The following is a 27,875-nucleotide window of genomic DNA, read 5'->3' as shown; positions in this document are numbered from 1 at the left end:
TCAACACCATGTGTTTTGTGCTGAAAGAGCACCCAGGGCATGAAAGTGGAGTCCCCCTTGCTGTGGCCACCTAGGCCGGGCTGTGGATGGGCTGGCGAGAGGTGTCTGTGGTCAGCGGAACAGGGCCTGTTTGAGGCTGGCTGGGTGGGCGAGTGGGAGCCCGCTCTTCATGCATGTTTGGTGCCCTGTCCCTCCCAGAAAGCTAAGCTTTCCAGCTTTGTGTCCACTCACATGTCTGTGTACGAATGTGCAGAAGAAAGGATGTGGGATATCTGCTTTGATTTGGTCCTTGCAGAAACACAGCTAGAACCTTCCTTTTTCCATGGAGGTGTAGTGGACATACTCAAGTTCCAGGGATACCACGCAGAGGTTGGCAGTGTCACTCCTGGGCTGCACCTCCTCCCAGGCTGCAACAGGCGCTAGGTTGCACCCGCTGCCCCTGCAGGCTGCACCTGCTCTGGGACTCCACCTGCTCCTGGCTGCACCTGCCCCCCTTCCTCCGGGCTGCACGTGCCCCCCAGGCTGCACGTGCCCCCCCCCCCGGCCCCCGCCCCTGCACACCTGGAAGCCCGGACCTCTCGCTGCCCCGACCTCTCGCTTGGCCAAGCGCCACTTTGTTCTTGGCACTGACGGACGGTCTCTTTCTAATATGTTGGTGTGTCTCCCAGATTCCACGCATGAGTGAAATCGCACGGTCTCTTTCTCCGGCGAGTTTAGCTCAGCACCGTGGCCTTGGGCCCACGTGGTCGCGGCTGGCTCGGCCCCGTCCTTCCTCCTCTCTCTGGTGACAGCCAATTTCGCAGGGGCGTGTCCGCTGGCGGGCCGCCCGCATCAGCGGAGGGCGCCCGGTACAGGTGCTGCAGGTGCGCGGAGCGCGAGCTTCCCGCCGGCTTGTGCCGAGACTGCTGGACTACAAGTCCCAGGCTGCCTTGCGCGCCCGCGGGCCGTGCGCAGCGGCGGGGCGGGGCTCGCGGGGGCGGCGCGGGGGCGGCGCGCGGGCGGGCGGGGGCGCGCGGGGTCCGGGCGGCGGCGGGGCGGCGGGGCGGCGGCGATGCCGGGGCCCGGGGCGCGGGCCGAAGAGGAGGAGCGGGAGGGCGCGGCGGCGGCGGGGCCGGGGCCGGGGCCGGGGCCGGGGCCGGGGCGGCTGTGCGGATACCTGCAGAAGTTGTCGGGTAAGGGCCCGCTGCGCGGCTACCGCAGCCGCTGGTTCGTGTTCGACGCGCGCCGCTGCTACCTCTACTACTTCAAGAGCCCGCAGGACGCGCTGCCCCTCGGCCACCTGGACATCGCGGACGCCTGCTTCAGCTACCAGGGCCCCGACGACGCGGCCGAGCCTGGCGCAGAGCCGCCCGCGCACTTCCAGGTGCACAGCGCGGGCGCCGTCACGGTACTCAAGGTGGGAGCGCGGAGCCCCGGCCCGACCCCCGCCCGACCCGCGGCCACGCCCCCTGCTGCCCCCTCCCCGGCCTGACCCCGGCGCCCCCTCCCTGGCGTCCCCTCCCCGGCCTGACTCTCGTGCCCTCCGGCCCACTCTCCCCGCCCCCCCACCCCCCGCCCTCCCCTGCCCGACCCCGGCGCCCCCTCCCCGGCGCCCCCTCCCCGGCCTCACCCCGGCGCCCCCCGCCCCGACCTCGGTGTCCCCGACCCCGGCGCCTCCCTTCCTGGTGCCCTCCACCCCGACCTCAGGGCTCCCGTCTCCTGGGGCCCCTCTCCCCGGCGGCCCCCCCTTCCCGTCGTCCTCCCCCCCCCGCCCCTCTCCCCGCCCCCTCCCCGCGCTTCCCCACGCACGAAGTGGACGCCCTGCGCAGCGGTCCCAGGCGTTGGCGCCCGCAGGTTTCTGGATCTGCTAGGTGGACCCCTTGGTGCCTCCGCTGCTCTTCCTGGAACGGGGAGGGGTGGGCTGCTGGTGCGGTGCCAGGCGGTGGGAGGTGGCGGGGTGCTCACAGTTCACTCCGGTCCTGCAGTGGGCAGGGGCGCTATGCTAAGTGCAGAGCTTGTTCTCTTGCTGGGGGAGAGGTGTCAAGGGGTTCCTTCCACCAATTGGGCCTCATACATCCCATGTGGCCCTGGCCTTGGGGTCCACTCTCAGAGCCCTCTCCTGGCCTTGCTCCTGCCCTCCCTCCTCTAGCTGGGCCCACCTATTGCCAGAGCTCTCCTGGGTCAAGTGCAGAGCCCAGTGGGCTGAGCCTGGTTCCCCCGGCCTCGTGGCCTCAGCACTGGGCCCTGGAGGCCACGTAGCAGCTGGAGCTGCCCCAGGTCAGCTCCAGCAGCAGCTGCAGCCCCTCTGGATGGCTGTGATTCCCGGTTCTCCCAGGCCCCTGTGCCTCCTCTGCCTGTCTGCAAGGGAAGCTGGGCAGGGCTGACTTAGAAGCCGTGTGGATGAACTTGGGAAGGAGTCCAGGGAGCACACAGGGACGCTGCCAAAGCAAGGCTTGTCCTCACTGTGCTTGTGCACAATCCTGTGTCACATGAACTTCCTGTGGAATTGTTTGTTAGAGAACAAAATGGGGCATCCTGTTTCAGATTTTCTCAGACGGCGTTGGAGCCTTGTCAGTGTTTTCATGCAGGGAAACGTGAATAACGGAGGTAAATACCTAAGTGGGGCTGGGGGCTTGGACGCAGACGGTGGCCAGCCGTGGGCCTGAGCTTCCCTGGGTCTGCCCTGCACGCATTGGGCATCTTGCACCCTGTCTGCCTCAGCTCCCTCTGGTCCGCTGGGACCGTCACCTTCCTCATTAGGGGCTGTGAACATTCCGGAAATGTGGGAAGTGTCTGGCATGGAGCAGGCCCTGCATGGCAGCCGTGCAGGACAAGTGGTACCTGTGGCTGTAGCCGTGGTGTACTGCTATAATGGAATGGCCTGCAGCAGTGTGTGCTGAGAAATGAGAGTGCTGGCTGTGCACATGGAACTGGGCAAGAAGACGTCACAGAAGGATGGCACACAGATGGTTCCATGGGCAGGAGGGTGCAGAAGGTCACGCAGCTGTCTGTGCTGTGTGGGGAGTAGGGAGCTGTGCACGGTGACAAGTCTGGATTCAGGGTGCACTTTGCTGCTTAGGAAGAGTGGGAGCAGGTCCCCACGGGCACCCAGTGTTCTGGCAACTGTCTACTTGTAGGACTGGGTGGCGGGTGTACCAGTGCACTTCATAGCATTCTGTCCACCTGTTTCTATGTCCAGAAGATTTTTAGAAAAGGAAATCCGTTTCTGCATGGATTACTGACTGGGGAGTCCGTAAGGTTGAGTAGTCACAGAATAAGATGGAAATGCCCGAGGCTGAGGGTCAGCTTTATGGAGGCAGTGGGCATGGACGTGCACGCAAGGCTTTCCAGAAGCACAGGGCTGTCCAGACGAAGGGCATGGAGTGCAGAAGGGTGTATTTTAGCGTAGGTGGTTCCTTTTAAGCAGTGGGAGCAACACTAATGTGGTGGTAAAAGTGGGAATCGGTCCTTTATTTTCCTTGTTGCCTGGTGTTAACGCTTCACGCTGGGGCTCCTCGGCCAGGGGGGCTGCCCTGATTTGCAGGGGGGGAGTCTTAGGCCAGTGAAGACCCAGCCCTGTTCAGGCCTCGGCGGGTTGCGTATTATTTTACATTTTACATTTCTTTTGACAGAGGAGTTAAAAAGAAAAGAAAAATCAGCACTTTGCTTATTGCATTATCATGTGTTCCTTGTTTAACGTGTCTTTCAGGCCTCTCTGGCAAAGCTGTGGTTTTGTTGGGCTTTTTCAAAATACTTTACTGCTTGAGTCTTAATGAAAGCCGATATTGGAATTTCTTGCTAAGCTTCTCTGTTGCTAAATTCAGGGATCTGGTCCAGCGCCTTATTTTACAGACCAGGGAATGGAGAGGGCCAGAGAGAGGGGCTGGGATTGGCCTGAGATTGCGAAGCTAGACTCAGACCCTGTTTAAAAGTAGACATGCCAGGAATAGTGAGTGTCCGAAATGCAGGGCATCTACTTGTGTTTTCTGCTCTGACGGGTCTACTTTTTTGACTTAGAACATCAGTGGTTTTGGATGAGATAAAGTTTTCCCTTTACTGCCTTTGACTTCTGTCCTTTCTACGTGGTAAGAAAACAACAGGAGCATCTTATACTTGGACGCTGCTGTGGTGTGGGGCCGATGCTTCCCCAGGCGGGTGAGGACAGTGTGCTGGACCCTCCCTACCCGGCTTTCCTGGGGCGGGGCGCAGGGGACAGTTCTAGAGTGAGCTGGGACTCAGGGCGGCATGTGACTGATGGGGGGGGGGGTAAAGTGTGAGCGGGAACCACCCTGCTCTGCAGGTCTCTGTAGCCCCTGCATCGTCCGATGGTCTGCAGATGAATTCCCCGCCCTCTGCCCCTTTCTTGTGGCTGTTTGGTGCTCAGATGGACATGGAGTCAGTTTCTGAGTCACATGTAACTACACAGTCGTGCAGTCTTGTTCTTAACCCGCTTTTGTGGGAAGGATGCACATTCTCTGGTGTGGAAACTTCTCCCAGCTTAATGACAAACATTTGTTCGCTTGGGCAACCATGGTGTGTCCCACACAGAACAGCGGCAGGGGCCCGCAGGGGGCCCGCCGTGCAGCCGCTATGGTCCTGTGAAGCTGTCTTGCCTGAGGGCATCCTCTTGGGGGTCTCAAAGTATTAATGAAATCTTTTGTCCAGATTTAACTTTTCACTGGCTCATCGTGGCTTCCCAGTTAGGACACTCCTCAAAGGCACGTGCAGTGTTCCGTGTGTGTGGTATCACAGTGGCTTGCTCTATCCCTCTGCTGCCGCCAGTCACTGTGCTCCTGACGGCGTGGTCTCCACTGCGCTTCCTGAGGTTTCCATCCTCATCTCACGCAGGCGGTGCCCAGATAGACATTGTGGAATGAGAGCACAGACGGTGGTCGCTCTGTAAGCTCTGGTTTAGGGAGGGCTTTGGCCCCCTGGAAGGGTGAGCTCAAGCCTCCAGTGTGTCAGATGACCCCCTCCCCTCGTGGCCTGCTGTGAGCACCTACTGAATACAACAGGCATCAACTATTCAGAGAGTGGATGCTCACCCAGAGTACAGAGGTTCTGTTCCCATCTCTTGTGTTTCATGACCTTGGCTGGGCTCTGAGGACACTGGTGTGGCCATGGGTCTATGTTTTAAGTAAAGGGCCTTATGGTAAATATTTTAGGTCTTGCTGCCATCCCATTTCTGACTCCTCTGCTGTCCTAGTACAGAACCATAAAATGAGCATAGCAGTGTTTCTATAACGTTTATTTATTTATGGACTCTGACATTTAAATTTCATGTGATTTTCACATGTCACAAAATACTGTTCTTTCAATTTTTTTTCAACCATTTAGAAGTGTGAAAACCATTCCTGGCTTGGAGGTGTATAAGAGTAGCTGGTGGATATGGCCCGGACTGTGGTCGAATGACTCGCATGTTTTAGGGGAAGGAACCTGGGGCACTTCTCACTCACTCACTGTGTGCTTAGGCACTGGGGGTAGAGGCTGAACCAAGTGAGTCCAGTTCCTGCCCGGTGGGGCTTTTTGTAGAGCAGGGAGATGGGCATTGGTAATGGCACCAGTGCTATGCAGCGTGGGAGGTGCATGTGTGACTGGGCCCCAATCTAGTATGTGGGGACGGCTGCAGAGACTTGCTGAGATGTGAAGGTTGGGTTGGTGTTGACCACAGGGGGAAGGGGGAGGAGTGTGGCAGGAGCAGAGGTGCGTAGGTGGGAGTGCTGTTTGCCTGTGGGGCTCAAGGAGTTCAGGTGGCAGCTGGGGAGAAGGGGCAGTCTGTGGAGGGGAGGCCTTTGGGGCCAGAACTACGGGAATCAGCAAAGAGTTTTAAGTGAGGGTTGACAGTCTTTTTCTCTCTTCCAAAGTGGTGGTTGGGTCACGTCCAGTACATTCATCTAACGCTGTTGTAGGATTATCCAGTCTGTGTATGAAGGGTGGAAGTAGTTACCTTACACACTGGCAGGAAGGTTTCACTTTTTTTTTTTTTTAAAGATTTTATTTATTTGATAGAGACAGAGCAAGAGCATGAGCAAGGAGAGGGGCAGGGGCAGAGGGGGAAACAGACTCCCCACTGAGCAGGGAGCCCGATTCCGATTCCGGGCTCTATCTCAAGGCCCTGAAATTGGGATGTGTGGTGAAGGCAGATACTTCACTGACTGAGCCCCCCAGGTGCCCCGGCAGAAAGGTTTCTAATGTGAAGATGAAGATATCATGGTCCATTGCTTCTTCAGCACCATGGTTTCAGGGAGAGTGGGGTCTGGGAAGCCGTTCAGGGGGTCTTCCCTGCGGGGGTGCACTGCCCATCCCAGGGCATTCCTCATAACTGCCTTCACCAAATGCTCTCCTCTTCCACCCGCTTTGCCTAGATGCACTTTGCCAATTTCCTTCCCCTTCGGAGGCAACTGTTTTTTGAGAAACAGGGAGGGGCCCCATGCCCTCGGGGCTGAGGTGCAAACACCAACTACCACCTCCCTGAGGCTTCTGAGGGGTGGACAGGTGTCCTTGCTCGGGTGTCTTTACCCATTGGCCATTGGGCTACCTCCCTCCTTTAGGTCAAAGCAGAACTGAGACCATTACCTTTCCTCCAAGGACAAGAAAAGACCATATTATTGTAGAAAAGACTCGGATTGATTAGGAACTATCGTAGAGATTCATGTGGCAGAGTCTCAGGGACACTGCAGTGGGTGTTTGCTTATGTCCTGTGGCGTCCAGGCCTCCGTGGGGCTGGCTCTCAGTGCTGGGTGGAGTCATGAAGTGGGGAGCAATGGTGCCCCTAACTAGCCATCTGCACATCCTGCCTCCAGTGCAGTGACCGGGACATACTAGCATGCGTCCTGTGAGGCTCTCTGGGTAGCCAAGGCAGGGATGGTCTCTGGGGAGCCTGTGGGTCCCCCAGTTGCCCCCTCAACAGTTGATCACAGCCTATTCAGGAAGCCCCAAGTACACAGGTCCAGGGCTGCGTCGCTCACCAAAGCAGGTCCAGTCCTGGTCAGGTCCCGGGGCATCTGCTGTCGGCCTGAGGGCAGAGATTGCCGTGGCTCACCTGCGTCCCATGCGCTTAGAGGGAGTCAGGCAGGTCATGGATGTACACTGCACACTGGTCCACTGACTGCATGCTCCCGTGGCACAGGGGAAGTTTTGCTGTCTGCTGATTCATTAATGAATGTTCTAGAGCATCTGCCATGATGCTTTTTCTGAAATACAGCAGGAACTTCCCACTCATGTAAGAAACTACAATGTGAAGACTTTAAATATAGACTAGCACCTGATGGCTTTGGGAAAACCATGGAGGGAGATAGCATTTGTCTGTAGTATTCTGTATAGGGTGTGACTTCAGATGCCTGCCGGTGTCCTGATTCTGGGGCAAGTGTGGTGTATTTCTGTGGGGATGGAGAGGAGGGGAAGCCCATATGTAGAGGGCTGACTGGGAGGCATGAGGATTTCCCTGGGCATTGCAGAACTGGAGAGGCCTGTGTGACTGACTGTCAGGGAGTGCTCCAGGGAGGGTGGCTGCACTGCTTAGATCTTGGTGTAACTGTGTAGCTGCTCAAAGGCTTTGTGCCTGGCAGGCCAGCGGCCATGTTTCTGGTCACGCAAGATTCAGGGGCTTGGCTTCATCTGCTCACCTTTTTCAGATCGACCATGTGGGGGATCTGGAACATGGTGGGGAGGGATCCGCAGCGGAGTCTTTGGGACCTCCCTCTGGCCGCTCCCAGGGCCAGCCTCTGCACACTTGGCCCCACGGGCAACGACTTATCTGAGCATCGGATGGCAGGCCTGATGGTTGACGGGGTGGGCAGGCCCTGCCGTCAGAGATGTTCGTCTTAGACTATTTGAAGGCAGCACACCGATTTTCATTTCCTCTCCAGCTGTGTGACATCCAGTGAAGACTGCTTGCAGACAAGCTGGCCTGACTTTCCTTGTGGTTGCGGCCAGTTAGCCATTTGCCTGACAGATTCTGTGGCTCGAGGCCTTGATGGGCGCCTGGGGGAACTCAGGTGTCACCTCTGACCCTGGGGAGCTCGTTCTGGCCTGTTCGGGGTGTGATTAGGGCGCTGTCATTGAGTGGAGGAAGTCATGATGTGCTTTTGCTCCAAGGGTCATCATCCCTGAGTCGGAGGTAAAGGAGCCCTAACCCAGGTGCCAGGATGTGGGAACTGAGGCCCATAGCGGGGTGATGGCAACTCTGGACTGGAGCCTTCCCCGGATACATGAACTCAAGTGCTGATGTTAAAGCCAGCAGTCTGGTGATATTTGCTTCATGTTTCCACTCTAGTCCGCAGGTAGGAAGTCAGGCTCACGCATGGGCAGGTACCTAAACTCGAGTCTGCCCTTTTCATGTTGCGGTGTAGGATGTGAGCGGTGTAGATGATAGGCTCCAGAATGAGTTGACTTAGTGGACATGCAGATCCTATTGGGAGCCTCCTCTCAGGCGGTGTACACCGAGAGGGTCAGGCCCAGCAGCTGGGGGTGTCCTTTTGCTGCCTGTGAGCCAGGCCCACTAGCAGGGCCTCAGGGTTTGCATAGCGCCCCCACACATCCTGTCCCACAGGTGACGTGCTGACTCCACTCTCGGTGTCTGTTGTTTGAAGAAAGCACAGACTGTAGGACAGGAACTTCCTGGGCACGTGCACATGGGGGTCCTGCCCCAGATATCCTGCTGCGCTGGGATGGCCAGGGATTGCCCACCTGTGGAGCCATCTCCGACCCTCCCACCGCAGATCCGTGGCCTCTCTCTGGGAACCACTGCTGTCCTCCAGGTGGCAAGTGACCGGTCCCTCTGCTGTGAAGTACAAAGGCCCATTTGCTGATGGTTTTCTCTGTGGAATGGAAATGGCTAAGCTGCGTGGGTGGAGGCTAGTGAAGCGTGAGCCCCATACCCTTGGGCTGACACTCTGTGGTTTCTATCTGCACATCTACTTTGCATTCTGAGTTTGTATGAGCTGTGGTTTGGGGCCCGTCACCCTCTTCCCAATTCCCCGAGGCCTTAAGGTTTGCATCTCCCAGCGTCCCATTTAGTCCCCAGCCTGCACTCTGTGTTGCCACTCCCCCAGGGGCCTTTGGGAGCAATGGTGTTTGCTGACATCAGTGGGGGGACGCTATTTCTGGGAGGGTGACTTTTAGTGATGGCCCCTCCATGTAGGGGAGCCGCCAGATTTCATCCAATACTTTCCAGAGACACTAGCTTGGTCCTAAAGACTGTTCGACACCCTGCAAGTCTGCTCACAGGGCAGGCAGACGTCTGCTGCCACACACCTCTGCCCCCAGGTCTCTGGCAGGTGGAGCCTGGGACCCCAGTTTCTAAACCTTTATACAAAGTCATTTCTGTGTCCTGCTTCTAAGTAAAAAGCATTGCTCCCAAGCAGTGTAGCATCACACTGTATGGAAACCATCACAGGCAGGGGTGCTGCGGGGCTGTCTGGTGGGCTGCTGGCTGTGGCTGCTGCAGCTTTCAATTAATTCTCCTGAGTCGTAAAGCCCCGGCTCTCCCTGATTGTGCAATAGCAGAGCTGATAGGAGCAGCAGGAATGCAGCCCCGTGGTCACTCAGAGGCCACGTGCCTCCATGGTCCCTGAAACAGAAAGCATCCTGAGGGCTCCCACCCTTCCTGCAGGAGCGTAGAGGCAGAGCAGCCTTGTCTTTGCCTGCGTCACTGGGCCCAGCCCCCCCACAAACCCCATCTTTGGGGCCCTTTTCCTGTGAACGTGCATTGGCTTCACCTTGTTCTGTGTCAGGTCTTCCCCCGGCCTTGCCCTTGTTCTAATCTCTGTGACATCGTCAGAGCTGGAAAGATGGGTTTGTCTCTGTGAATTTGCTTTTTAAAAGAGGGTGTTAGAGTGATAAGGAGGGGGAGCCCCGCCGACTCCACCTCCCAGGCTGGGTGGGAAGTGGGCACCTCCCCTTGGGTCTGGGTTCTTGCTCAGCCTTTGAAAAAGGATTTAGATTACAATTTGTGTGACTATTTTAATAGATAACAAGAAGATGCTGATTCTAACATAGTTTGAAAGAGAGGAGGTAAGAGCTTATGGTGCCACCAGAGGAAAGGAGGGCCGTGTGGATGCTCCCCTCTCTCCGGGCTGGGACGTCCCGTCTGGGTCCCCCCCCCCGTGGCTGCTGATGGCTCAGACACAAGACCTCGCATCTGTTTTGTTGGTCTGGGGCCAGATCCCTTGAGATTCTTTCCAGGCTCATGATTTTGAAACATTCAAAAGAAAATTTGGAATCTTATCAGATTTGGATTGTGGTCTGTTTTTCATCTGAGTTTTGTATCATCAGGCTGCTTACCACTCACTTGAGCTTTTTGTTGCTTATGGAACAATTAGGTTAGACGTGTCTTGGGGATCCAGATATCCTTCCTCAGGTTTAAGAAACAAAAGTTTTTCTTTTTTTTTTTTTTTTAAATTTTATTTATTTATTTATGATAGTCACATAGAGAGAGAGAGAGAGGCAGAGACACAGGCAGAGGGAGAAGCAGGCTCCATGCACCGGAAGCCCGACGTGGGACTCGATCCCGGGTCTCCAGGATCGTGCCCTGGGCCAAAGGCAGGCGCCAAACCGCTGCGCCACCCAGGGATCCCTAAACAAAAGTTTTTCATTGTGAGCGGCCATCATGTCCTCTTAAGCAACGTGCCGTATGATATGTGCCCTCCTTCCTGTGGCTCTGCCTTGAGCAAGGGTCATGCTATTCTCTGGGTTTGTAAATATGGGGTGGGGGACAACCCTTTGGGGAGCAGCCCAGCATTTGCATCCTAGGTGGGATACTAAAGTGCCGTGTTACCACATACTGTGTGACCTAGTTCTGCCGGGGTGGCAGATGGGATGTTTGCACTGGGTGTTGAGTGAGTAGGAGTTTGCAGATGGTTGCTAGTGCAGCAGGAGCAAGGTCTGTGGAAGCTGACCCAGCTTGTGTGTGCCTGTGGTGTGGGGGGAGGCCACCGTCCTGCAGAGTGCAGCACTGTGTGGGCCAGGTTAGTGTGCAGGTCGCAGGGCATGTGGAAGCCATCCGGGAGTCTGGAAGCATGGGGTATATGTGACCTCGCTGGGTAGGTGTGAGAAGGTTTGGAGGGGGACAGTAAGGATGGCAGGCTGCTGTGGGGCCCCTGGGTGGGTGAGCCAGAAGAGTACCAGGGAGCGTGAGCGCAGGGACAGTGGGGCCTTCACCCTGCAGAGCTGGCAACTCCATTGGGTTAGAGAGTGGCTTTTCTCTCCTCCATGGCACACGTGGCGCTCCTGTTGCCCCTGGCGTCTTCACTGCGGAGTTCTGGGGTCCCTGTGAACCGTCAGCCGCACTCTCTGGCCAGGTGGAGCAGTGCTGACCATGCTGTGTGTCTGGAGGACCGCCGTGTTGGGGGGCGGTGGTTGGGGACCAGCCGTCCTTGCCTTGAAGCCAGCACACTCACAGGGTCTTATTGTCTGCCTCTCAGCATCGAGGAAAACCGTGAGGGGCTTCTGAGTCCTGCTGACATGCTGGGAAGATGTGTAGTCATGGGTGTGTGCTACCCCCTCTTCCGTGTGACAGCAGGGAGTGCAGGCCTAGGACTCAGAGGTCTTGGGTGGTGGTGGAGACGGGGATAGCTGTTGCCCGGTGAGTAGGGGTGGCTTGTTGGTACTGTTTCAAGCTTGCTGGGTGTGAGCAGGTTTGACTGTCGCAGCTGTGACACTAGGTATGTTCCTGTGGTCACTCACGTACTCCCAACGGGGCATCACAGGCCCGCTGGCGACGCATGTCACGGAGAATGTATCGTCCTCAGGGTTGTGAAGGGAATCGGTAGGTGTGTTTGGGGACAGAAGAATATTCGAGAGGACACATAGCAAAGCATTATTGACATTGTATCCGGTGATGGGGTTGTGGTCAGGTTCTCCTGTGTTTTCCAGATTTTGCACAGCAAACATAGGTCGTTACTATTATTTGAAATACAAGTCTAAAATGTGTTGTTGCATTTTTTTTTATTTTTATTTTTTATTTTTTTTTTAATTTTTATTTATTTATGATAGTCGCACACAGAGAGAGAGAGAGAGAGAGAGAGAGAGAGGCAGAGAGACATAGGCAGAGGGAGAAGCAGGCTGCGCCACCCAGGGATCCCTGCATTTTTTTTTTTTTTAAAGAAGATGAACAGGAGGGCAGCCCAGGTGGCTCAGCGGTTTAGCGCCGCCTTCGGCCCAGGGCGTGATCCTGGAGACCCGGGATCAAGTCCCACGTCAGGCTCCCTGCATGGAGCCTGCTTCTCCCTCTGCCTGTGTCTCTGCCTCCCTCTCTCTCTGTGTGTCTCTCATGAATAAATAAATAAAATCTTAAAAAAAAAAAAAAAAAAGAAGAAGAAGATGAACAGGAGCTCCTAGGCAGACAGGAGTCCTTGCAGCGTGAATGCCTGCAGAGCTGTGTGGCCGGGGCCATGCGCTCTTCCACCACCTGCAGGTTGTTTACTCTGTGTCTTCGTTTATTATTTGTCTTTTTTTTTTAATATTATTTGTCTTTTAATTCTGGATCTGGTGTTTTTGGACAGACATTTCTTTTGGGGATTAGAAAGGTCTTTACGTTCTAAGAGAATAGGGTTGTTGCAGTAGCAACTTCCCCTTCGTTGCTGGGGAGAATAATCAACCCTATGTCGTGTTCCTATCTCTGCCAAGAGAACTTGTGTGGATTGGCACCGTGCTACACGGCAGGTTTAAAGTCCAGAGTCAGGGCAGCCCAGGTGGCTCAGCGGTTTGGTGCCGCCTTCAGCCCAGGGCATGATCCTGGAGACCTGGGATCGAGTCCCACATCGGGCTGCCTGCATGGAGCCTGCTTCTCTCTCTGCCTGTGTCTCTGCCTTTCTCTCTGTGTGTCTCTCATGAATAAATAAATAAAATCTTAAAAAAAAAATAAAGTCCAGAGTCAGACCCTCATGCACACCTTTGAAAATCGGCAGAAATCTACTTGGCCATCGTTGTGGGATGCAGAAAGTGACAAACTTAATTCCGTAGGCATTTTCTTTGGGTGATTTAAATGATTTTTATTGTACATTTCAAATCTCGAATCAAATTTGAAATCATTTTATTTATTTATTTTTAAAGATTTTATTTATTCACAAGAGACACACACACACACAGAGAGAGAGAGAGAGAGAGAGAGGCAGAGACACAGGCAGAGGGAGAAGCAGGTTTCATGCGGGAGCCCAACGTGGGACTTGATCCTGGGACTCCAGGATCGCACCCTGGGCCAAAGGCAGGCTCTAAACCGCTGAGCCACCCAGGGATCCCCAAATCATTTTATTTCTTTCCAAATTTCTAACCGGTTGTCCTAATGCCATGGTTTATTTATTTATTTATTTTTTTAATGCCATGGTTTAATAGTGAATATTCCCACTGATCTTGTTTGAGGTGCTGTGTTTGCTACCTGCTTAGCTCTGCGTTGGACTCCCTGGTGGCACACACGGGCCAGTCGTGCCTTCATCACGAGCCTCTCTGCTTGGCAGGGCAGAGCCTCACGCCTCATCTGTTTTGTTCAGAGTTCTCAAAGGTTACACTTTAGATGAATTTTGTTATCTCCTTGCCATGCCTTGATGAGCTCCTGTAGCATTTTGGATTTTTGGAAAGTTTCTGTAATGCACAAGGCTCTCCCAGGCCAGGCATTTTGTATTTTGGTTGTAATTGTGACCATGTTTCTAGCTGTTTATTGCCATTGTAAAGGATACCCTTTGCTCACTGGGCGTGTCTGAGGCAAGAATTGACTGGGTTGCACCCAGTTCTGTGTCCTTGGCGTGGATGGTGGCACTTGGCCTATGTTACGCGCCTGGTAAATATTTGCCGAGTGAATGAACACACATTTTTGTGTACATGGCATCTTTCCATTTCCTGTTTTTGGGATTCCTTTAGGTAGATACCCAGGAATGACATTGAGTCACAGGGGACAAGCTTTGTGCAGCTTCTCTAGTGGGCTAAGGCGTGATGGTGGAGGTTCTTTACTGCAGGGCTGGAGACCTGGGGGTATTGCGTGGTGGGAATGTGGTCAGGGACCAGGCCTGATTCCCGTGATGCTGTTGGCTCCCTGTGCCAGCCCTCCCCCTAATAACACACCCACCTGCGAGGAGCGGGCCCTGGAGAAATGTATGTTGATATGAACTCACTTGTGACCAGATGACTTTATTCTAGGACTTTTCTGAGCCCTGGGAAGAGCACCAGGCTTGGGGGGAGTCCAGGGGAAGGGACGGGGGCAGCAGGGGCATTGTGTGGTTCTTCTCAGCCACTGAAGACTGAAGTCTGTGTCAGGCCAGAGGTGGGCGGCCTGGTTTTCATTCTCTGAATGGACATGACGTGGAACTACACAGCAGGCGTCCTGTCAGTGCTGTGCCTGCCTAGTCCAAGTCTGTCCCTGACTCAGGATGCTCACCCGACTGTGGAGGGATGCCTTTCCAAGATGTTCTGTTTGGTTTGTGGGGACTGGTGCCGTGTTTGACTGAAATTAGCTGCCTTGGAGCAGTAGCAGCAGCTGAACATGGGGAGAGGATGAGTCAGACATTTGAGTGCCTAACCGTCTATAAGACACTGCATCAGGCATCTTGGACCACATCGAGAGCAGCAGGTCTGGCCTCTGCCTTCAGGGAGCTTAGGCTAATGAGAGACATGCAAGGAGTAGACTTGCATCCATGGGGAGCCTACCTGGAGTATATCCCATTCAGTGGATGGAGAGAACGTGCAGGCTCAGGTCAAGGAAACTCTCTGGAGGGAACATTTACTTTATTTTTTTTTAAAGATTTTATTTATTCATGAGAGACACAGAGAGAGAGGGAGAGAGAGAGGCAGAGACACAGGCAGAGGGAGAAGCAGGCTCCATGCAGGGAGCCTGACACAGGACTCGATCCCCAGTCTTCAGGATCATGCCCTGGGCTGAAGGCGGTGCTAAACCGCTGAGCCACCCAGGCTGACCTGGAAGGAATATTTACATGGGGCTTTAAAGGCTGTGTAGGAGTTGGGGAGACTAGTGTTCTGTAAGACTGAGGATATGGCCCGCCTGTGTCTTGAGATGGCAGATGCTGTCACCTGGCCTCTTGCTGGACGCTTGTCACCCATAGGCACCTCCTGTGTGCTAAGTGTTGGCTCTGCCCCTTCCAGCATGAGTGGAATGCCCATCTGGCTCTCCAGAATGTGGGATTCGAGCATTGTAAATTGGCAGTAGGGGGCAGATGGTCTCCCAGTCCTGCTCCCCATCCCTCTGGCCATTGGGTGCTTGGCTGGTATGTGTGCTGGTGACAGGCTTCAGCACTGACCAGCTCATTTGTCAGCACCCAGCTGTGGCTCATGGAATGTTCCAGGACATCAGAGTGCTTGAGGGTCAGCTTGCTCTGTTGGAGGAGGGCAATGGAAGCGCTGAAACAGTGAGCCATCAGCTGATGAGCTCACCTGCCGTCGGCATCTCCGTGGCTGAAGAGCAGAGAAATCATCTTCAGTCATACAGTCCTGGAGGGGAGAGGTGGCAGCTGCACCACACCCCAGGAACCCGATGCCCTTGGCCCTATTTCTGTCCCCAAAGCCATGTCCCACCAAGCTTGGCGCTCAACATGGACTGCTCGTGGCACCGCGGTCTAGAGCAGCATGTTTGTCACATGGTGTGAGCCATGACCTGTGTGCTTTAAGTTGTCAGTGTAGGTGAGATAACTTTAATAAATATATTTGTTAATCCGAGGTATCCAAAGTATTCCTGCACCACCTCATGTGGCACCAGCTCATGTCATGTGTCCAGTGGCCGTGGTGCCGGGCTTATCTGGACAAACTTTACCTGTTGAACCCAGATTGAACCGGGTGACCAAGAGCCTAGTTAGTGATGCTGATCTAATCAGGAGGGGGCGAGGTTGGCCCTTGGCGGGTCCTCCGTGCAGGAGTGCCAGAGGGAACCCGCGGAGGCTGGCTGGACTTGTGGCAATTGGCCGCAGGGCACTGCCTGTGCGTGTTTGTCTTGGGTTCTCAGCACCCTGTGGCCGCACCTCCCTGCTGACAGAATGTGCCCTGGATCCTTTCACTAGCTGCTTGGGATCGAAGTCGAGATGCTTTTGGTGCTTTCCGGATTTTTAGGAAGGAAGGAACCCCAGTTAATCATTGCCTTGAGGTGGTTTTGTTGCCATATTGACCAGATTTCTGTAACATGAATAATGGGTCAGACATTGAGAACATGTGACTTTGTTTTTGCCTCAGGGATTGAGTGAGAGAGGATCATGAGGTACTGTTTCCCCCCAGATTTCCCCTTTAAACCAAGGATTGTCAAAGCTGGTCTGTCATGGTGCCCATGTTGAGGAGCAGTAGGAGGGGGTCGCCACAGTGCCCAGTGCCCTTCCTCTGGTTTCCAGCGTGGAGCATCCTTGGATGCCTTCCCAGAGGCTAACAGGTGGAAATACGGTTATTTGACATGGCGTGGCCAGGACGCCACCCCTGACTGCACAAGGCGGGAGCTCTCGAGATGGGCTTTGTGCAAGTGCCATGTACAGGGGCAGTGAGAATGCCCAGCCTTCCTAAAACCACCTGTGGAAGGTGTTCTGTGTCTTCCCAGAATCCCAGGTCCCACAAATGGGAGGATTTCTCACCAGGATGACTTCCCGGTGTTCATGCCACTTGCTCTGCTGGATTGCATGAGCAGCAGCTGCCCATCCCGATGGTGACTTACTGCCACTGGCCTTGGGACAGGGTGTCTATCTGTCCTGCCATGGCTCCGTAACACTGTCCGTCCCCCCCCCCCCCCCCCTTTGCAGGCTCCTAATCGTCAGCTCATGACCTACTGGCTGCAGGAGCTCCAACAGAAGCGGTGGGAGTACTGCAGTGGTCTGGACATGGTCAGGTGGGACAGCAGGACCTCCCCGACCCCGGGGGATTTCTCTAAGGGTCTCGTAGCCAGAGATAACTCAGGTGAGTCACAGGTGGGGGGACCCATGTTACTTTCTTGTGCATAGCCGTTCACCATGGCAGGGCAGCCCACATGGATGTTGGGAACCAGAGTTACTATGACCCTGTTTCATTGGTGGTGTTCCCCAGCTTCTGGTGATTCTGTGTGCTGAGTCATACTCAAGCCTGATAATGACCTCAGGGGTTGGCCAGGGCCATGCCCAGCGCCCCTAGTGGACAAGAAGCTGGGGTCCGCCGGTGGTGACCCCTATGCCCCCCTGAAGGTGGAGCGCCCCATGACGCGTTCCCAGACGTGTGCACCCTCTGTTCTCAAAGCCTGCACTCCATCATCTCCCCGAGGGAGATGCTACCCGGTTTTGTCCCTTTCCAGATTGTGGCATTTTCACAAGTCCTGGTAATTCCTGGACGGTCTCAGAGTAGAGATAATGTGACTTTATATTCGAAAATCAAAAAGCCAAGCATGGGGTCAGGGCTAGAATGTGAACAGTGTGTCCACCCCTTGCAGTCATGTTATGAAGGACAGATGGCAGACTGTGTTAAGTATAATAGTATGATACAATTTTGAATCCATTGGGGTTACATTTACTTGTCATCAACAGAAAATCTAAAAGGGGACGTGTTGGTTTCATGATGGGCAGCACGCAGTGGGCAGAGCCACTTGCCGGGGCTGGTGCTGTTCACGGTCCTTCGTGGGTCAGATCTCCCACTTGGCCACTGTGGGTGCCCTGGGGCCCCTCAGCCTGCACCTCCTCAGCTGGACTGTCCCCTAGCTGGCAGGGAAGTGGGGAGGCAGGGTCCTCACACTGTGAGAAAGGAGGGGCTGCAGGAGCCCTGGAGCCCAGCGGGCACCACCACCCCGGCCTGCTAACATTCCTTCTCAGGAGTTGGTGCTTTCCGTGTAGGCATGGAAATCTCGTGACCAGGATTTGCAGCTTTGCATCAGTCAGGCTGCAGAGAGGGATGGTTGGTGGTGTCCATCTCCTCCACACCCACATCTTGTACCAGGCTCCTGCAGGCGCACTCTACCTCACACAGAAACTCTGCGGGTCTCCACACCCCACACCGGCCCCTGTGGGCTCGCCCTGCCACACACATGGACTCCACACCCCACACCGGCCCCGGTGGGCTCTCCCAACCTCACACAGAGACTACGGGTCTCTGCACCCTGCAGGCTTACCCTGCCGCACGGACTCTGCATCCTGCACTGGGCCCTGCAGGCTCCCCCTGCTGCATGGACTCCGCATCCCACACTGGGCCCTGCGGGCTCACCCTATGTCACACAGAAACCTTGCAGGTCTCCATACCCCACACTGGGCCCTGAGGGTTCACCTTGCTGCACACATGGACTCCACACCCCATACCGGGCCCTGTGGGTTTGCCCTGCCTCATACAGAAACCCTACAGGTGTCCACACCCCGCATCAGGCCCTGCCCCACACACGGACTCTGCACCCATCCCAGGCCCTGTGGGCTCACCCTGCCGCACACAGAAACTCTGCACCCCAGACTGGGCCCTGTGGGCTCGCCCTGCCACACACACGCACACCCTGCTCATCTCTGCACCTGCACGGTGAAGACCTAGTTTCCATGAAGCAGTACTTGACAAAGACGACGTGCAGGGGCCTTCCCAGCTGTTGGGCAGGAGGCAACATAAGGAGCTGATGACCCTGGCCCAGGAGCTGCATGCAGTTCTGTTTACTTCATTTACCACGTATACTGATGAGCAAACCAGCGGGGGATGGCAATACCTGGTGTTTTGAGACTTCCTGCAAGTTGAGGACCACAGAAGCACTCATCACAAGAGTCTGGAGCACCCAAGTACCCGTCTGAGTACAGCTGGTGCCTCTTAACAGAAAATGGCAGAACAGACGGTTTCAGGGGAGACCACACACTTCCTCCTCGGGGCAGGTGAGGTGAGGCGGCTGCTCTCTCAGCTGGTGACTCTGCAGGGACTGCAGCTGGCAGAGGGCAGGGCCCGCATGGGGCAGGATGCAAAGCTGTGGTGGCTCCACGGACTTGTTTAAGCTGTCTCCCCGTGAGCTGGTCAGAGAGGCTGTGCTGTTGTGTGACCCCGATTATAAAGTACCACAAATGCTATGTGTCGTTTGGAAGTGGCATCCACAACTCCAGCGTTGTGCCTGAGAGGCAGCCAGTCCCAGTGCGCAGAGCTCTCCGGACTTGGACACACCGTTTCCCCATCTGTGAACAGGATGCTCTCTGAGACTCCTGGCCGGATGTGCTGTGATTTCTCACATCAGATCCGGAAAACAATGTGTGTGTGAGGATGGCTTCTAGCTGTGCCTGGGAGGGGCCTCCTCAGAGCCTGGCTAAGGGTAGATGGGGTGCAGGTGAGCTGGGTGGGTTTTGGTGAGGTTGATAGGGTGCAGGTGAGCTGGGTGGGTGCTGTGAGGGAGAATGGGGTGCAGGTGAGCTGGGTGGGTGTTGGTGAGGTTGATGGGGTACAGGTGAGCTGGGTAGGTGCTGGTGAGGGAGAATGGGGTGCAGGTGAGCTGGGTGGGTATTGGTGAGAGAGGATGGGGTGCAAGTGAACTGGGATGATACTGGTGCTGAGGCTGGGGTCTGAGTGGATTGCAGGAGGTGGCAGAGGCAGGAGAGGGAAGCCGTGTGCCAGATGTGGGCCCCACCCTGTCTTGGGATCTCCCAGAAGTTGATGGCAGGAGAGGCAGGTCAGAGGGAGATGCACGAATTCTTTGGGGACCTACAGGGCCTGCCACCCTGGCTCCTCATCCCTCCATCTTTTCTTCATTCATAGTCTGGGTCCCCGGTGCGTATGAGCCCCTCTCTGCTGGCTGCTGGTCACAAGGTTTACCTCCGTGGTGGGAGCAGCCCGGCGGGATGTGTAGACTGGCCCACTGGGGAGAGCCTCCGTGCTCCGTACACAGTCTGCCTTCACTTAGATTTCTCTGATGCCTCTGATCGCCCCTCCACAACCTGGAGTAAAACTCTGAGATAAAGGGGAAAGAAGAAGCTTGTTCTTGTTAAGCCCTCTGTGTTCTCCAGCTCCCACAGAGGACGTGTTCTGCTGTGTTCTGTGTCTCCTGTGGGAGTGGCCTTTGCCCGTGGCTTTCTCCCTTTCACAAATGACCCGATGTCCCGGCAGGGTTGAGACAGTGGAAGAGCAAGGGGAGTTCTGCTGTCACTGTTGGGAGGGTCAGCATGGCCCGTGGGGAGGGCTCCAGGTCTGGAGAGCGGGGGTCCCAGCACCCCTACTGAGAGGCGGCACTGTCAGAACCTGGGAAATGTGAAAACCTGGATCCATCCATCCTTCAGGGTCGCCGTGAGGGCATTTAAAACATTTGAACATGGGCAACCCGGGTGGCTCAGCGGTATAGTGCTGCCTTCGGCCCAGGGCGTGATCCTGGAGATCGAGTCCCACATCGGGCTCCCTGCATGGAGCCTGCTTCTCCCTCTGCCTCTCTCTCTTTCTTTCTCTGTCTCTTATGAATAAATAAATAAATAAAATCTTTGGAAGAACAAAAGCAAAACATTTGAGCAGAGCAGGGAACATCTGAACGCCAGAACCTTCCCACCAAAGCCCCGGGATTGGGTCGGTGCCCATCAGGACTTCAGGGAAACTATGCTATCACCTGGCTGGTGTCCCCGCCAGGTGGCTCCCGAATGCTGATGTGAGGTCGTGGGTGGGGAAGCCAGCTGCTCTGCTCCTAACAAGGAACTCTACTGTTGTTCAAAAGCCAAAGATGAGGCAAAATGATGCTAATAGCAAAATTGGGAAATTGCTTTTTCGTGTGGAGTGATTACCTACAGAGATGCTGTGTCCACCAGCGTCCCCCCTCGCCTCTGGCCCTTCTCTCTGACACAGCCTTTGGGCCTTGAGCTCCTCGGGAAGTGGCTCCAGTGTGGCCTCAGGGCGGCTGCAGAGCCTGGAGTTTTGTTGGCTGGAGGCGCTCTGCACAAATGTTTGACAGCCACCGCTCACCTGTCCCCAGCCACACAGAAGGAGGCGGGCCAGCTTTGCTGCAGACACTAGCGCTACGTCCACTTCCTTGCCTGGCTTGTGCTGCTTCGCTGCAAGGCTCTGAGAGGACCACCCCTGGGGGAGCCCAAGCCTCGATTTAGCCCATCCCCGAAAGAATGGAGGTGTCCCTCATGCGCCAGCGATTGGCTAGGCATTGTGGCGGTGCCCCACCCTGGGGTGTGGTGCTCGTCTTCCCAGGGCCAGGGGACTGGTCCCGGTTCTGTTGGAACCTGTTTTCTGTTTCCTGGAACTCCAACTGAGATATCGGGCGCTGAGGCTGTGGAGAAGTGAAGAGGAGCCACCATAGTGGGACCGTGAGTGGGGCCTTCCCCCACCTTGTCCAAGGTCCCTGCAGCGTCTTCTGGAACCCCAGGCTCTGCATCATGCTCTTTTATCTTATGTCTCCTCCCTAGATGTGTTCTTGCTGTTGGTGTAGGCTGAGGGTGCCGTGCTCACCGTGCACTGGTAAATCGAGCCAAGATTCGGGCACCTGTGCTCAGGTGTAACTCCTGGCTGCCCCCTGTTCTGTTCCCCAGTGCCCCTCCTGCTCTTCCCACTCTGGACCTGCTCTGGCTGCGCGCCCTCCCTGTGGGCCAGAGCCAGGTACCCCCTACTGACACACGGCCCTCCCTTCATGTTGCTCACAGGGTACTCTTTCCATCGTGGCCCCCTGGTGACCCACCTACACAGAGCCCATCTTTGGGGTCGGTTTCCAGGCCCGCACCCCATATTCCCTGTGTGCTGTTCCTCCGCAGACGCTGTCCCGAGTTGCTCAGATCTGGCACTCCTCTGACGAGAAGCCGCTCTTTCCCGATGTCCCGCGTTCAGCAGGCCTTTCGGCTTTTGCCTTTATGGGGAGAGTGAGGGTTTACACCGTAGAGTGGAGATGCTTTGTGAAGGGGATGTGTAGGGCAAGCCGCCGTCTGTTCACAAGCGTGCCCTACTCTCAGAGTATCCCATTGGGGAAAATACAAAGCATTTGTCTTTGGGGACATCTTTTCAAAATGTTAATTTCTTACTATGGGAAGTTTTATGCAGAGAATCTGTAAGATTGCCCCCATGTTTTCGGGGTGATTCCCGAAATTACTACCTCATGGACACATCAGGTTTCCTGGACACCCCTACCCACTTTGTTATTTTGAAGCAAATATTATTATTTATTTGTTAAATAACCAAATATTCTTCTTTTGAAGCAAATCCTAGACGTCATACTGTTTCAACCTTCAGTATTGCAAAAGCTTACATTTTAAAGCTATTCTGGAATTTGATCAGGCTTTAGCTCCAGTGCTTCTGTGGCTTTACTGAGCCACTCTCTGGGACACCCAAACTTACTTCCTTGAGGTCACCACTGCAGATGTTAGCATATGCATGCAGAATATTCTTACTCGCCCTTTTCTTGGAGGAAGAGTGTTAGTATAATCTGATCTGCACTTTGCATCATGGCCTGTGGCTTATCCTGGAGTCATTCCATCAATGCAGGCGAGTGGACCTTGGCCATCACGTTATGCTGCTCTGCCGAGCCGCGAGACAGCAGAGGGGACCCTACCCTGCCTCTCCTGTTCCTGGGCTGGTGCCGGGACCCTGGGTGCTTTGGAGCATGTCCCAAACATTGAAGTAGTTTAGGTGAAAGTGGTCGCAGAACATGGAAGCCACCCCAGGTGACGCCATGTGGCAGGTGTCCTCCAGGTGTTTATATAGCCCATCAAGTCCATGCCTCAGGTAGGAACCCAGGCCCACGTGGAAGTGTTGAGGAACTGATGTTTGTTTGCCTGTCTTTCAGATGTAATTTGCCCGCATCCAGATGCTTCTGCAGAAAAAGCCAGAAATGTCCTCGCTGTGGAAACCGTCCCTGGAGAGCTGGTGGGAGCACAAGCAGCTCATCAGCCAGCCCCAGGGCACCCAAATTCCATTAATTTCTCTTTCAAACAGTGGGGCACTGAGCTCAAGTGAGTCTTTGGAAAGCAACATATGAAACTGAAAATTGATTATTTCTGATGTTATAATCTTATGTATGAAATTCTGAAAGCACCTTGCATTTGTCATTGACAAGGTCCTTTCAGGTAGTTGGTGTTTTTTTTTTTAGCATGTGGGGAATGCCTGTTGCTTGCCTCATATTGTGCCAAGCAGAAGCTGGCCTGGAAGAGTTCTGTCTGAGGTCTTGGGGCTCCCACGGGGCCAGCCCCCTTCCTAGGCCCCCAAGGCCACACCCCGGGCTTCTGTCCTCTGCTTGTGTGTGAGCAAGCGAGAGGGGCCTGAGCTGTGTTTTTAGGAAATACTTTATGTATTTTACGGAGACATGATTCACGGACCATAATGTTCACCCGTTTAAAATGTAAGGTTTGGTGGTTTTTAGCACACATGGCCGAACCTTAGTACCTGCTAGCATCCTCTTCCCATTTCCCTGCAGCCTTTGGCAACCACAGATCTGCTTTCTGACCCTGTGGGCTTGCCTGTCCTGCACATATGCTGAAAATGGCCTCCCAGGAGATTTTGTACCTGGTGCCTTTCACTGACCTGCTGTTAGCAGGGTCCAGCCCTTCATAGCCTTGGTTAGGGCTTCATGTCTTGTTACAGGGAAACAAGGCTCTACTATGTGGGCAGACCACCTGTGTGTGTCCTTCTTTTGGCGCACATGCGGGTCCTCTCCACATGATGGCTGTTATGAACGGTGCTGCTGTGAACACTGGGGACAGGTTTCGATTCTCTGGGGTCTGCAGTGGGAGTGGCACCGCCCGGCCGGGCACTAAGTTTGTGCATGCCCTTCTTCAGAGGCCACCTCGCATTGCGTCCCCAGCAGCATATGTGGAGGTTACAGCCCCCACACCCTCCCGGTGCTCGGGTTTCTCGTTATCCCCAGTGGTGGAGTGGAGCCTCGTGGTTGGGATTTGCATTTCCCTGGTGACTAATGGTACTGCTCAGCTTCGTGTGCTTATTGGCCGTTTGTAGATTTTTGGAGAGACATCCCATTAGATCCTTTGTCCATTTGTTAATTGCGTTTTCTTTCTTTTATGTCTTGATGGTATTCACAGGCTGACATGCGTGGAACTACCTTGTTCTTTTAATTTTTTTTGAGAAAGGCAGAAGCAGGGTGGGGGGCAGAGAGGGAGGAAGAATCTCAAGTAGACTCTGCACCCAGCATTGAGTCTCACACGGGGCTCAATCTCTCTACCCTGAGATCTCGATCTGAACTAAAATCAAGAGTTGGATGCTTAACCGACTGAGCCCCCCCAGGTGCCCCCAAATTGCCTTTTTGTAAATACTTAAATTTTAGAACAGGTTTAGGGTTACAATAAATCGAGAGGAAAAATTTTTTTATACATCCTTTCCCCACCCTCACCCCCACCCCTACCCCCATCGTCACAAGAATGGTATATCTTGTACCATGGATGAGCCTGCATCGACACAGTGTCCTGATCCAAAGTACATCATGTACGTTAGGGTCACTCTTGCTGTTGTGCATTCTGTGGGTCTGGACACCCATTTAACGACATGTGTCCACCTATTAATAGTATCCAGTGGAGTATTTTCATTGCCCTAAAAAATCCTCCATACTCTGCTTATTTATCTTGCTCCCTGACCCACCTCTAACAATCACTGATCTGTCCATTGTCTCCATAGTTTTGAATGTCAGTTTTATTGGAATCACAGAATAGTGGTCTTTTCTGATTGGTTTCTTTCACTTAGTAATATGCATGTAAGGTTCCTCCATGTCTTTTCATCCTGATAGCTCATCTGTTTTTAGTGCTGAATGATATCCCATTGTCCAGACATAGACAGTTTATTAAACCATTCACTTATCGAAGGGCATCTTTATTGCTTCCGAGTTTGGGCGATTATGAACAAAGCTGCTGTAGACATCCACGTGCAGGTTTTGTATGGGCATAAGAGTCTTAACTTCTTTGTGTAAATGCCAAGGAGTATGACTGTCGGGGATTGTATGTAAGAGCATGTTCACTTTTGTAAGAAGCTTCCAAACTGTCTCAAAGTGACCACACCATGCAACATTCCCACCATCAGTGAATGAGAGTGCCTGTTGCCCCCCATCCTCACCAGCATTTGGTGGTGTTGGGGTTCCAGATTTTGGCCATTCTAGGTGTGTGGTGGTAGCTCACTGATGTTTTAATTTGCATTTCCCTGATGATGTATGACATGGAGCATCTTTTCGTATGCTTAGTTGGCATCGTATATCTTCTTTGCTGGGGTGTGTCTATTAAGGTCTTTGGGCCACTTTTTAACTGGGTTGTTTTCCTATTGTTTTGAGAAATCTTTGTAGATTTTGGATAATAGTCCTCTGTCAGATGTGTCTTCTGCTAATATTTTCTCCCAGTCTGTGGCTTGTGTTCTAATTCTCTTGATATTGTCTTTCCAGAGCAGAAGTTTTGACTTGAAAGCAAGTCCAGTTAATCATTATTTCATCCATGAATTGTGTCTTTGGTGTTGTATCTAAAAAGGCATCAGAACATCCAGGGTCATCTAGATTTTCTCCTATGTTATCTTCTGGGAGTTTTAGATGTTTTGCATTTTACATTTTGGTGTATTGTTGAGTTGATTGTTGTGAACAGTGTAAGGCCTATGTCTAGATTCATCATTTTGCATGTGGATGTCCAGTTGTTGCAGCACCTTTTGTTAAAGAGCCTGTCTTTGCTCCGTTGTTTTGCCTTTGCAAATCAGTGGACTGTATTAATGGGGGTTTATTTCTCAGCTCACTGTTCAGTTCCATTAACATGTTCTTTTTCCAGTATCATGGTCTTAATTACTGTAGCTTTATACTAAGTCTTGAAGTCAGGTATGTCAGTTCTCCAGCTTTGTTCTTCTCTTTCAATATCATGTTGGCTATCTTGGGTCTTTTGCCTCTCCATGTAAACTTGAGAATCACTTTGTCAGTATCTACAAAATAACTAGCTGGGATTTTGATTAGAATTGCGTTGAATCTGTTGATCAATTTTGGAAGAACTGACATCTTGACAAAATTAAGTCTTCCTACCCATAAACATGGACAGTCTTTCCATTCTTTCATTCATCTGTTTCATAGTATTCCTCACATAGATCTTGCATATATATTGTATGTATATGTGTTTTCTTATATTTATACCTGTTTCATTTTCAAGGGTGCTCATGTAAATATTACTGTGTTTTTAATTTCAAATTCTACTTGTTGTTGGTATATAGGAAAACACTTGGCTTTTGTATATTAACCTTGTATCCTACAATGGGACTGTACTTACCTAATTTCAGGGGTTTTTGTTTATTCTTTCAGAGTTTTTACATAGATGATCATGTCATCTTGAATAAAAACAATTTTGTCTTTCTTCCCATTTTATGTACCTTTAATTTCTTTTTCTTACCTTATTATATTAGCAAGGATTTCTGGTACAGTGTTGAAAAGGAATGTCCCTGCCCTGTACCTGATCCTACCTGATCCCTGTACCTGAAACTTTGAGTTTCTTACCATGAAATATGACGTTGGCTGTAGGATTTTTGTAGAGAGTTTTTATTAATTTGAGAAAGTTCCCTCTATTCCTAGTTTACTGAGAGTTTTTATCATGAACAGGTGTTGCATTTTGTCAAATGCTTTTTCTGTGTCGATATGAACCTATTATGTGATTTTAAAAAAATTTTTAGCATTTTGATATGATGGATTACATTCATCTTTCAAATGTTGAATTAGCCTTGCATAGCTAGGATAAATCCCACTTGTTTGTGGGGTATAATTATTTTCATATATTGTTGGATTCGACTTGCTTATATTTTCTTGAGGATTTTTGTATCTGTTCATGAGAGACATTGGTCTGTAGTTTTCTTGCAATGCCTTTTGTGATTTTGGTATTATTAGGGGAATCCCGGCCTCATAGAATGAGTCAGGAAGTATTCCCTCTGCTTCTATCTTCTGAAAGAGATTGGACAAGATTGGTGTAATTTCTTCCCTAAATGTTAGGTAGAATTCACCAGTGGATCCATCTGGGTCTGGTGCTTTCTGTTTTGGAAGGTTATTATTATTTCAGTATTTTTAATAGATATAGGATTATTCAGATCATCTTTTTTTTTTCCTCATGTAATTTTTGGCAGATTGTGTCTTTCAAGGAATTGGTCCATTTCATCTAAGTTACCACATTTATGGACAGAATTGTTTATAGTATTTCTTTATTATCTTTTTAATTTCCATAGGATCTATAATGATGTCACCTGTTTCATTTCTGATATTAGTGCTTTGTGTTTTCTCTCTCTTTTTCTTAGCCTGGCTAGAAGCTTATTGAATTGATTGATCTTTCCAAAGGACCAGCTTTTGTGTCTATTAATTTTATGTTGACAATTTCATTGGTTTCTGTTCTAATTATTATTTTCTTATTTTTGAATATAATTTGTCCTTTTTTTTAGTTTCTTAAGTGGAAACATAGATTATTGATTTTAGATCTTTCTTTCTTCCTACTATGTGCATTCAGTGCTATACACTTACCTCTGAGCACTGCTTTGGCTGCATCCCACGACCTTTGATAAGTTGCATTTTCATTTTCATTTAGTTTAAAACATTTTAAAGTATCTCTTGAGATTTCTTCTTTGACCTGTGTGTTTTTATTTTTATTTTTATTTATTTATTTATTTATTTATTTATTTATTTATTTATTTATTTATTTATGATAGGCACACAGTGAGAGAGAGAGAGGCAGAGACACAGGCAGAGGGAGAAGCAGGCTCCATGCACCGGGAGCCCGACGTGGGATTCGATCCCGGGTCTCCAGGATCGCGCCCTGGGCCAAAGGCAGGCGCCAAACCGCTGCGCCACCCAGGGATCCCCCTGACCTGTGTGTTTTTAGAAGTACATTGTTTATTCTCCATGTATTTTGGGGTTTTCGTTATGTTTCTCTTAGCGATTTCTAGTTCAATCCCCCTGTGTTCTGAAGACAGGCATAGGATTTCTATTCTGTGAAATTTGTTGGGCTGTGTTTTGTGGCCCGGAATGTGGTCTGTCTTGGTGAGTGTTTTGTATGAGCTCGAGAGAAATGTGCATTCTGCTGTTGCTGGACAAAGTTGTC

The 27,875-nt window shown here is 52.5% G+C and overlaps 1 protein-coding gene across 1 annotated transcript in view; it reads left to right on the top strand.

The window, feature by feature from the left end:
- Nucleotides 1-1,051: 1,051 nt before the first annotated feature.
- Nucleotides 1,052-27,875, top strand: part of TBC1D2B (TBC1 domain family member 2B) — a 61,884-nt gene continuing 35,060 nt past the window's right edge. Inside the window, exons 1-3 of the mRNA XM_072784762.1 lie at nt 1,052-1,396; nt 16,698-16,851; nt 22,625-22,790. Coding sequence (XP_072640863.1) covers nt 1,052-1,396; nt 16,698-16,851; nt 22,625-22,790 — 665 coding nt within the window. The remainder of the gene's footprint in view (nt 1,397-16,697; nt 16,852-22,624; nt 22,791-27,875) is intronic.

This window comes from Canis lupus, chromosome 2 (assembly GCF_048164855.1).
Source record: "Canis lupus baileyi chromosome 2, mCanLup2.hap1, whole genome shotgun sequence".
Lineage (NCBI taxonomy): Eukaryota > Metazoa > Chordata > Mammalia > Carnivora > Canidae > Canis > Canis lupus.
The sequence above is the reverse complement of the archived record's forward strand: the minus strand, read 5'-3'. Positions and strand labels throughout refer to the sequence as shown.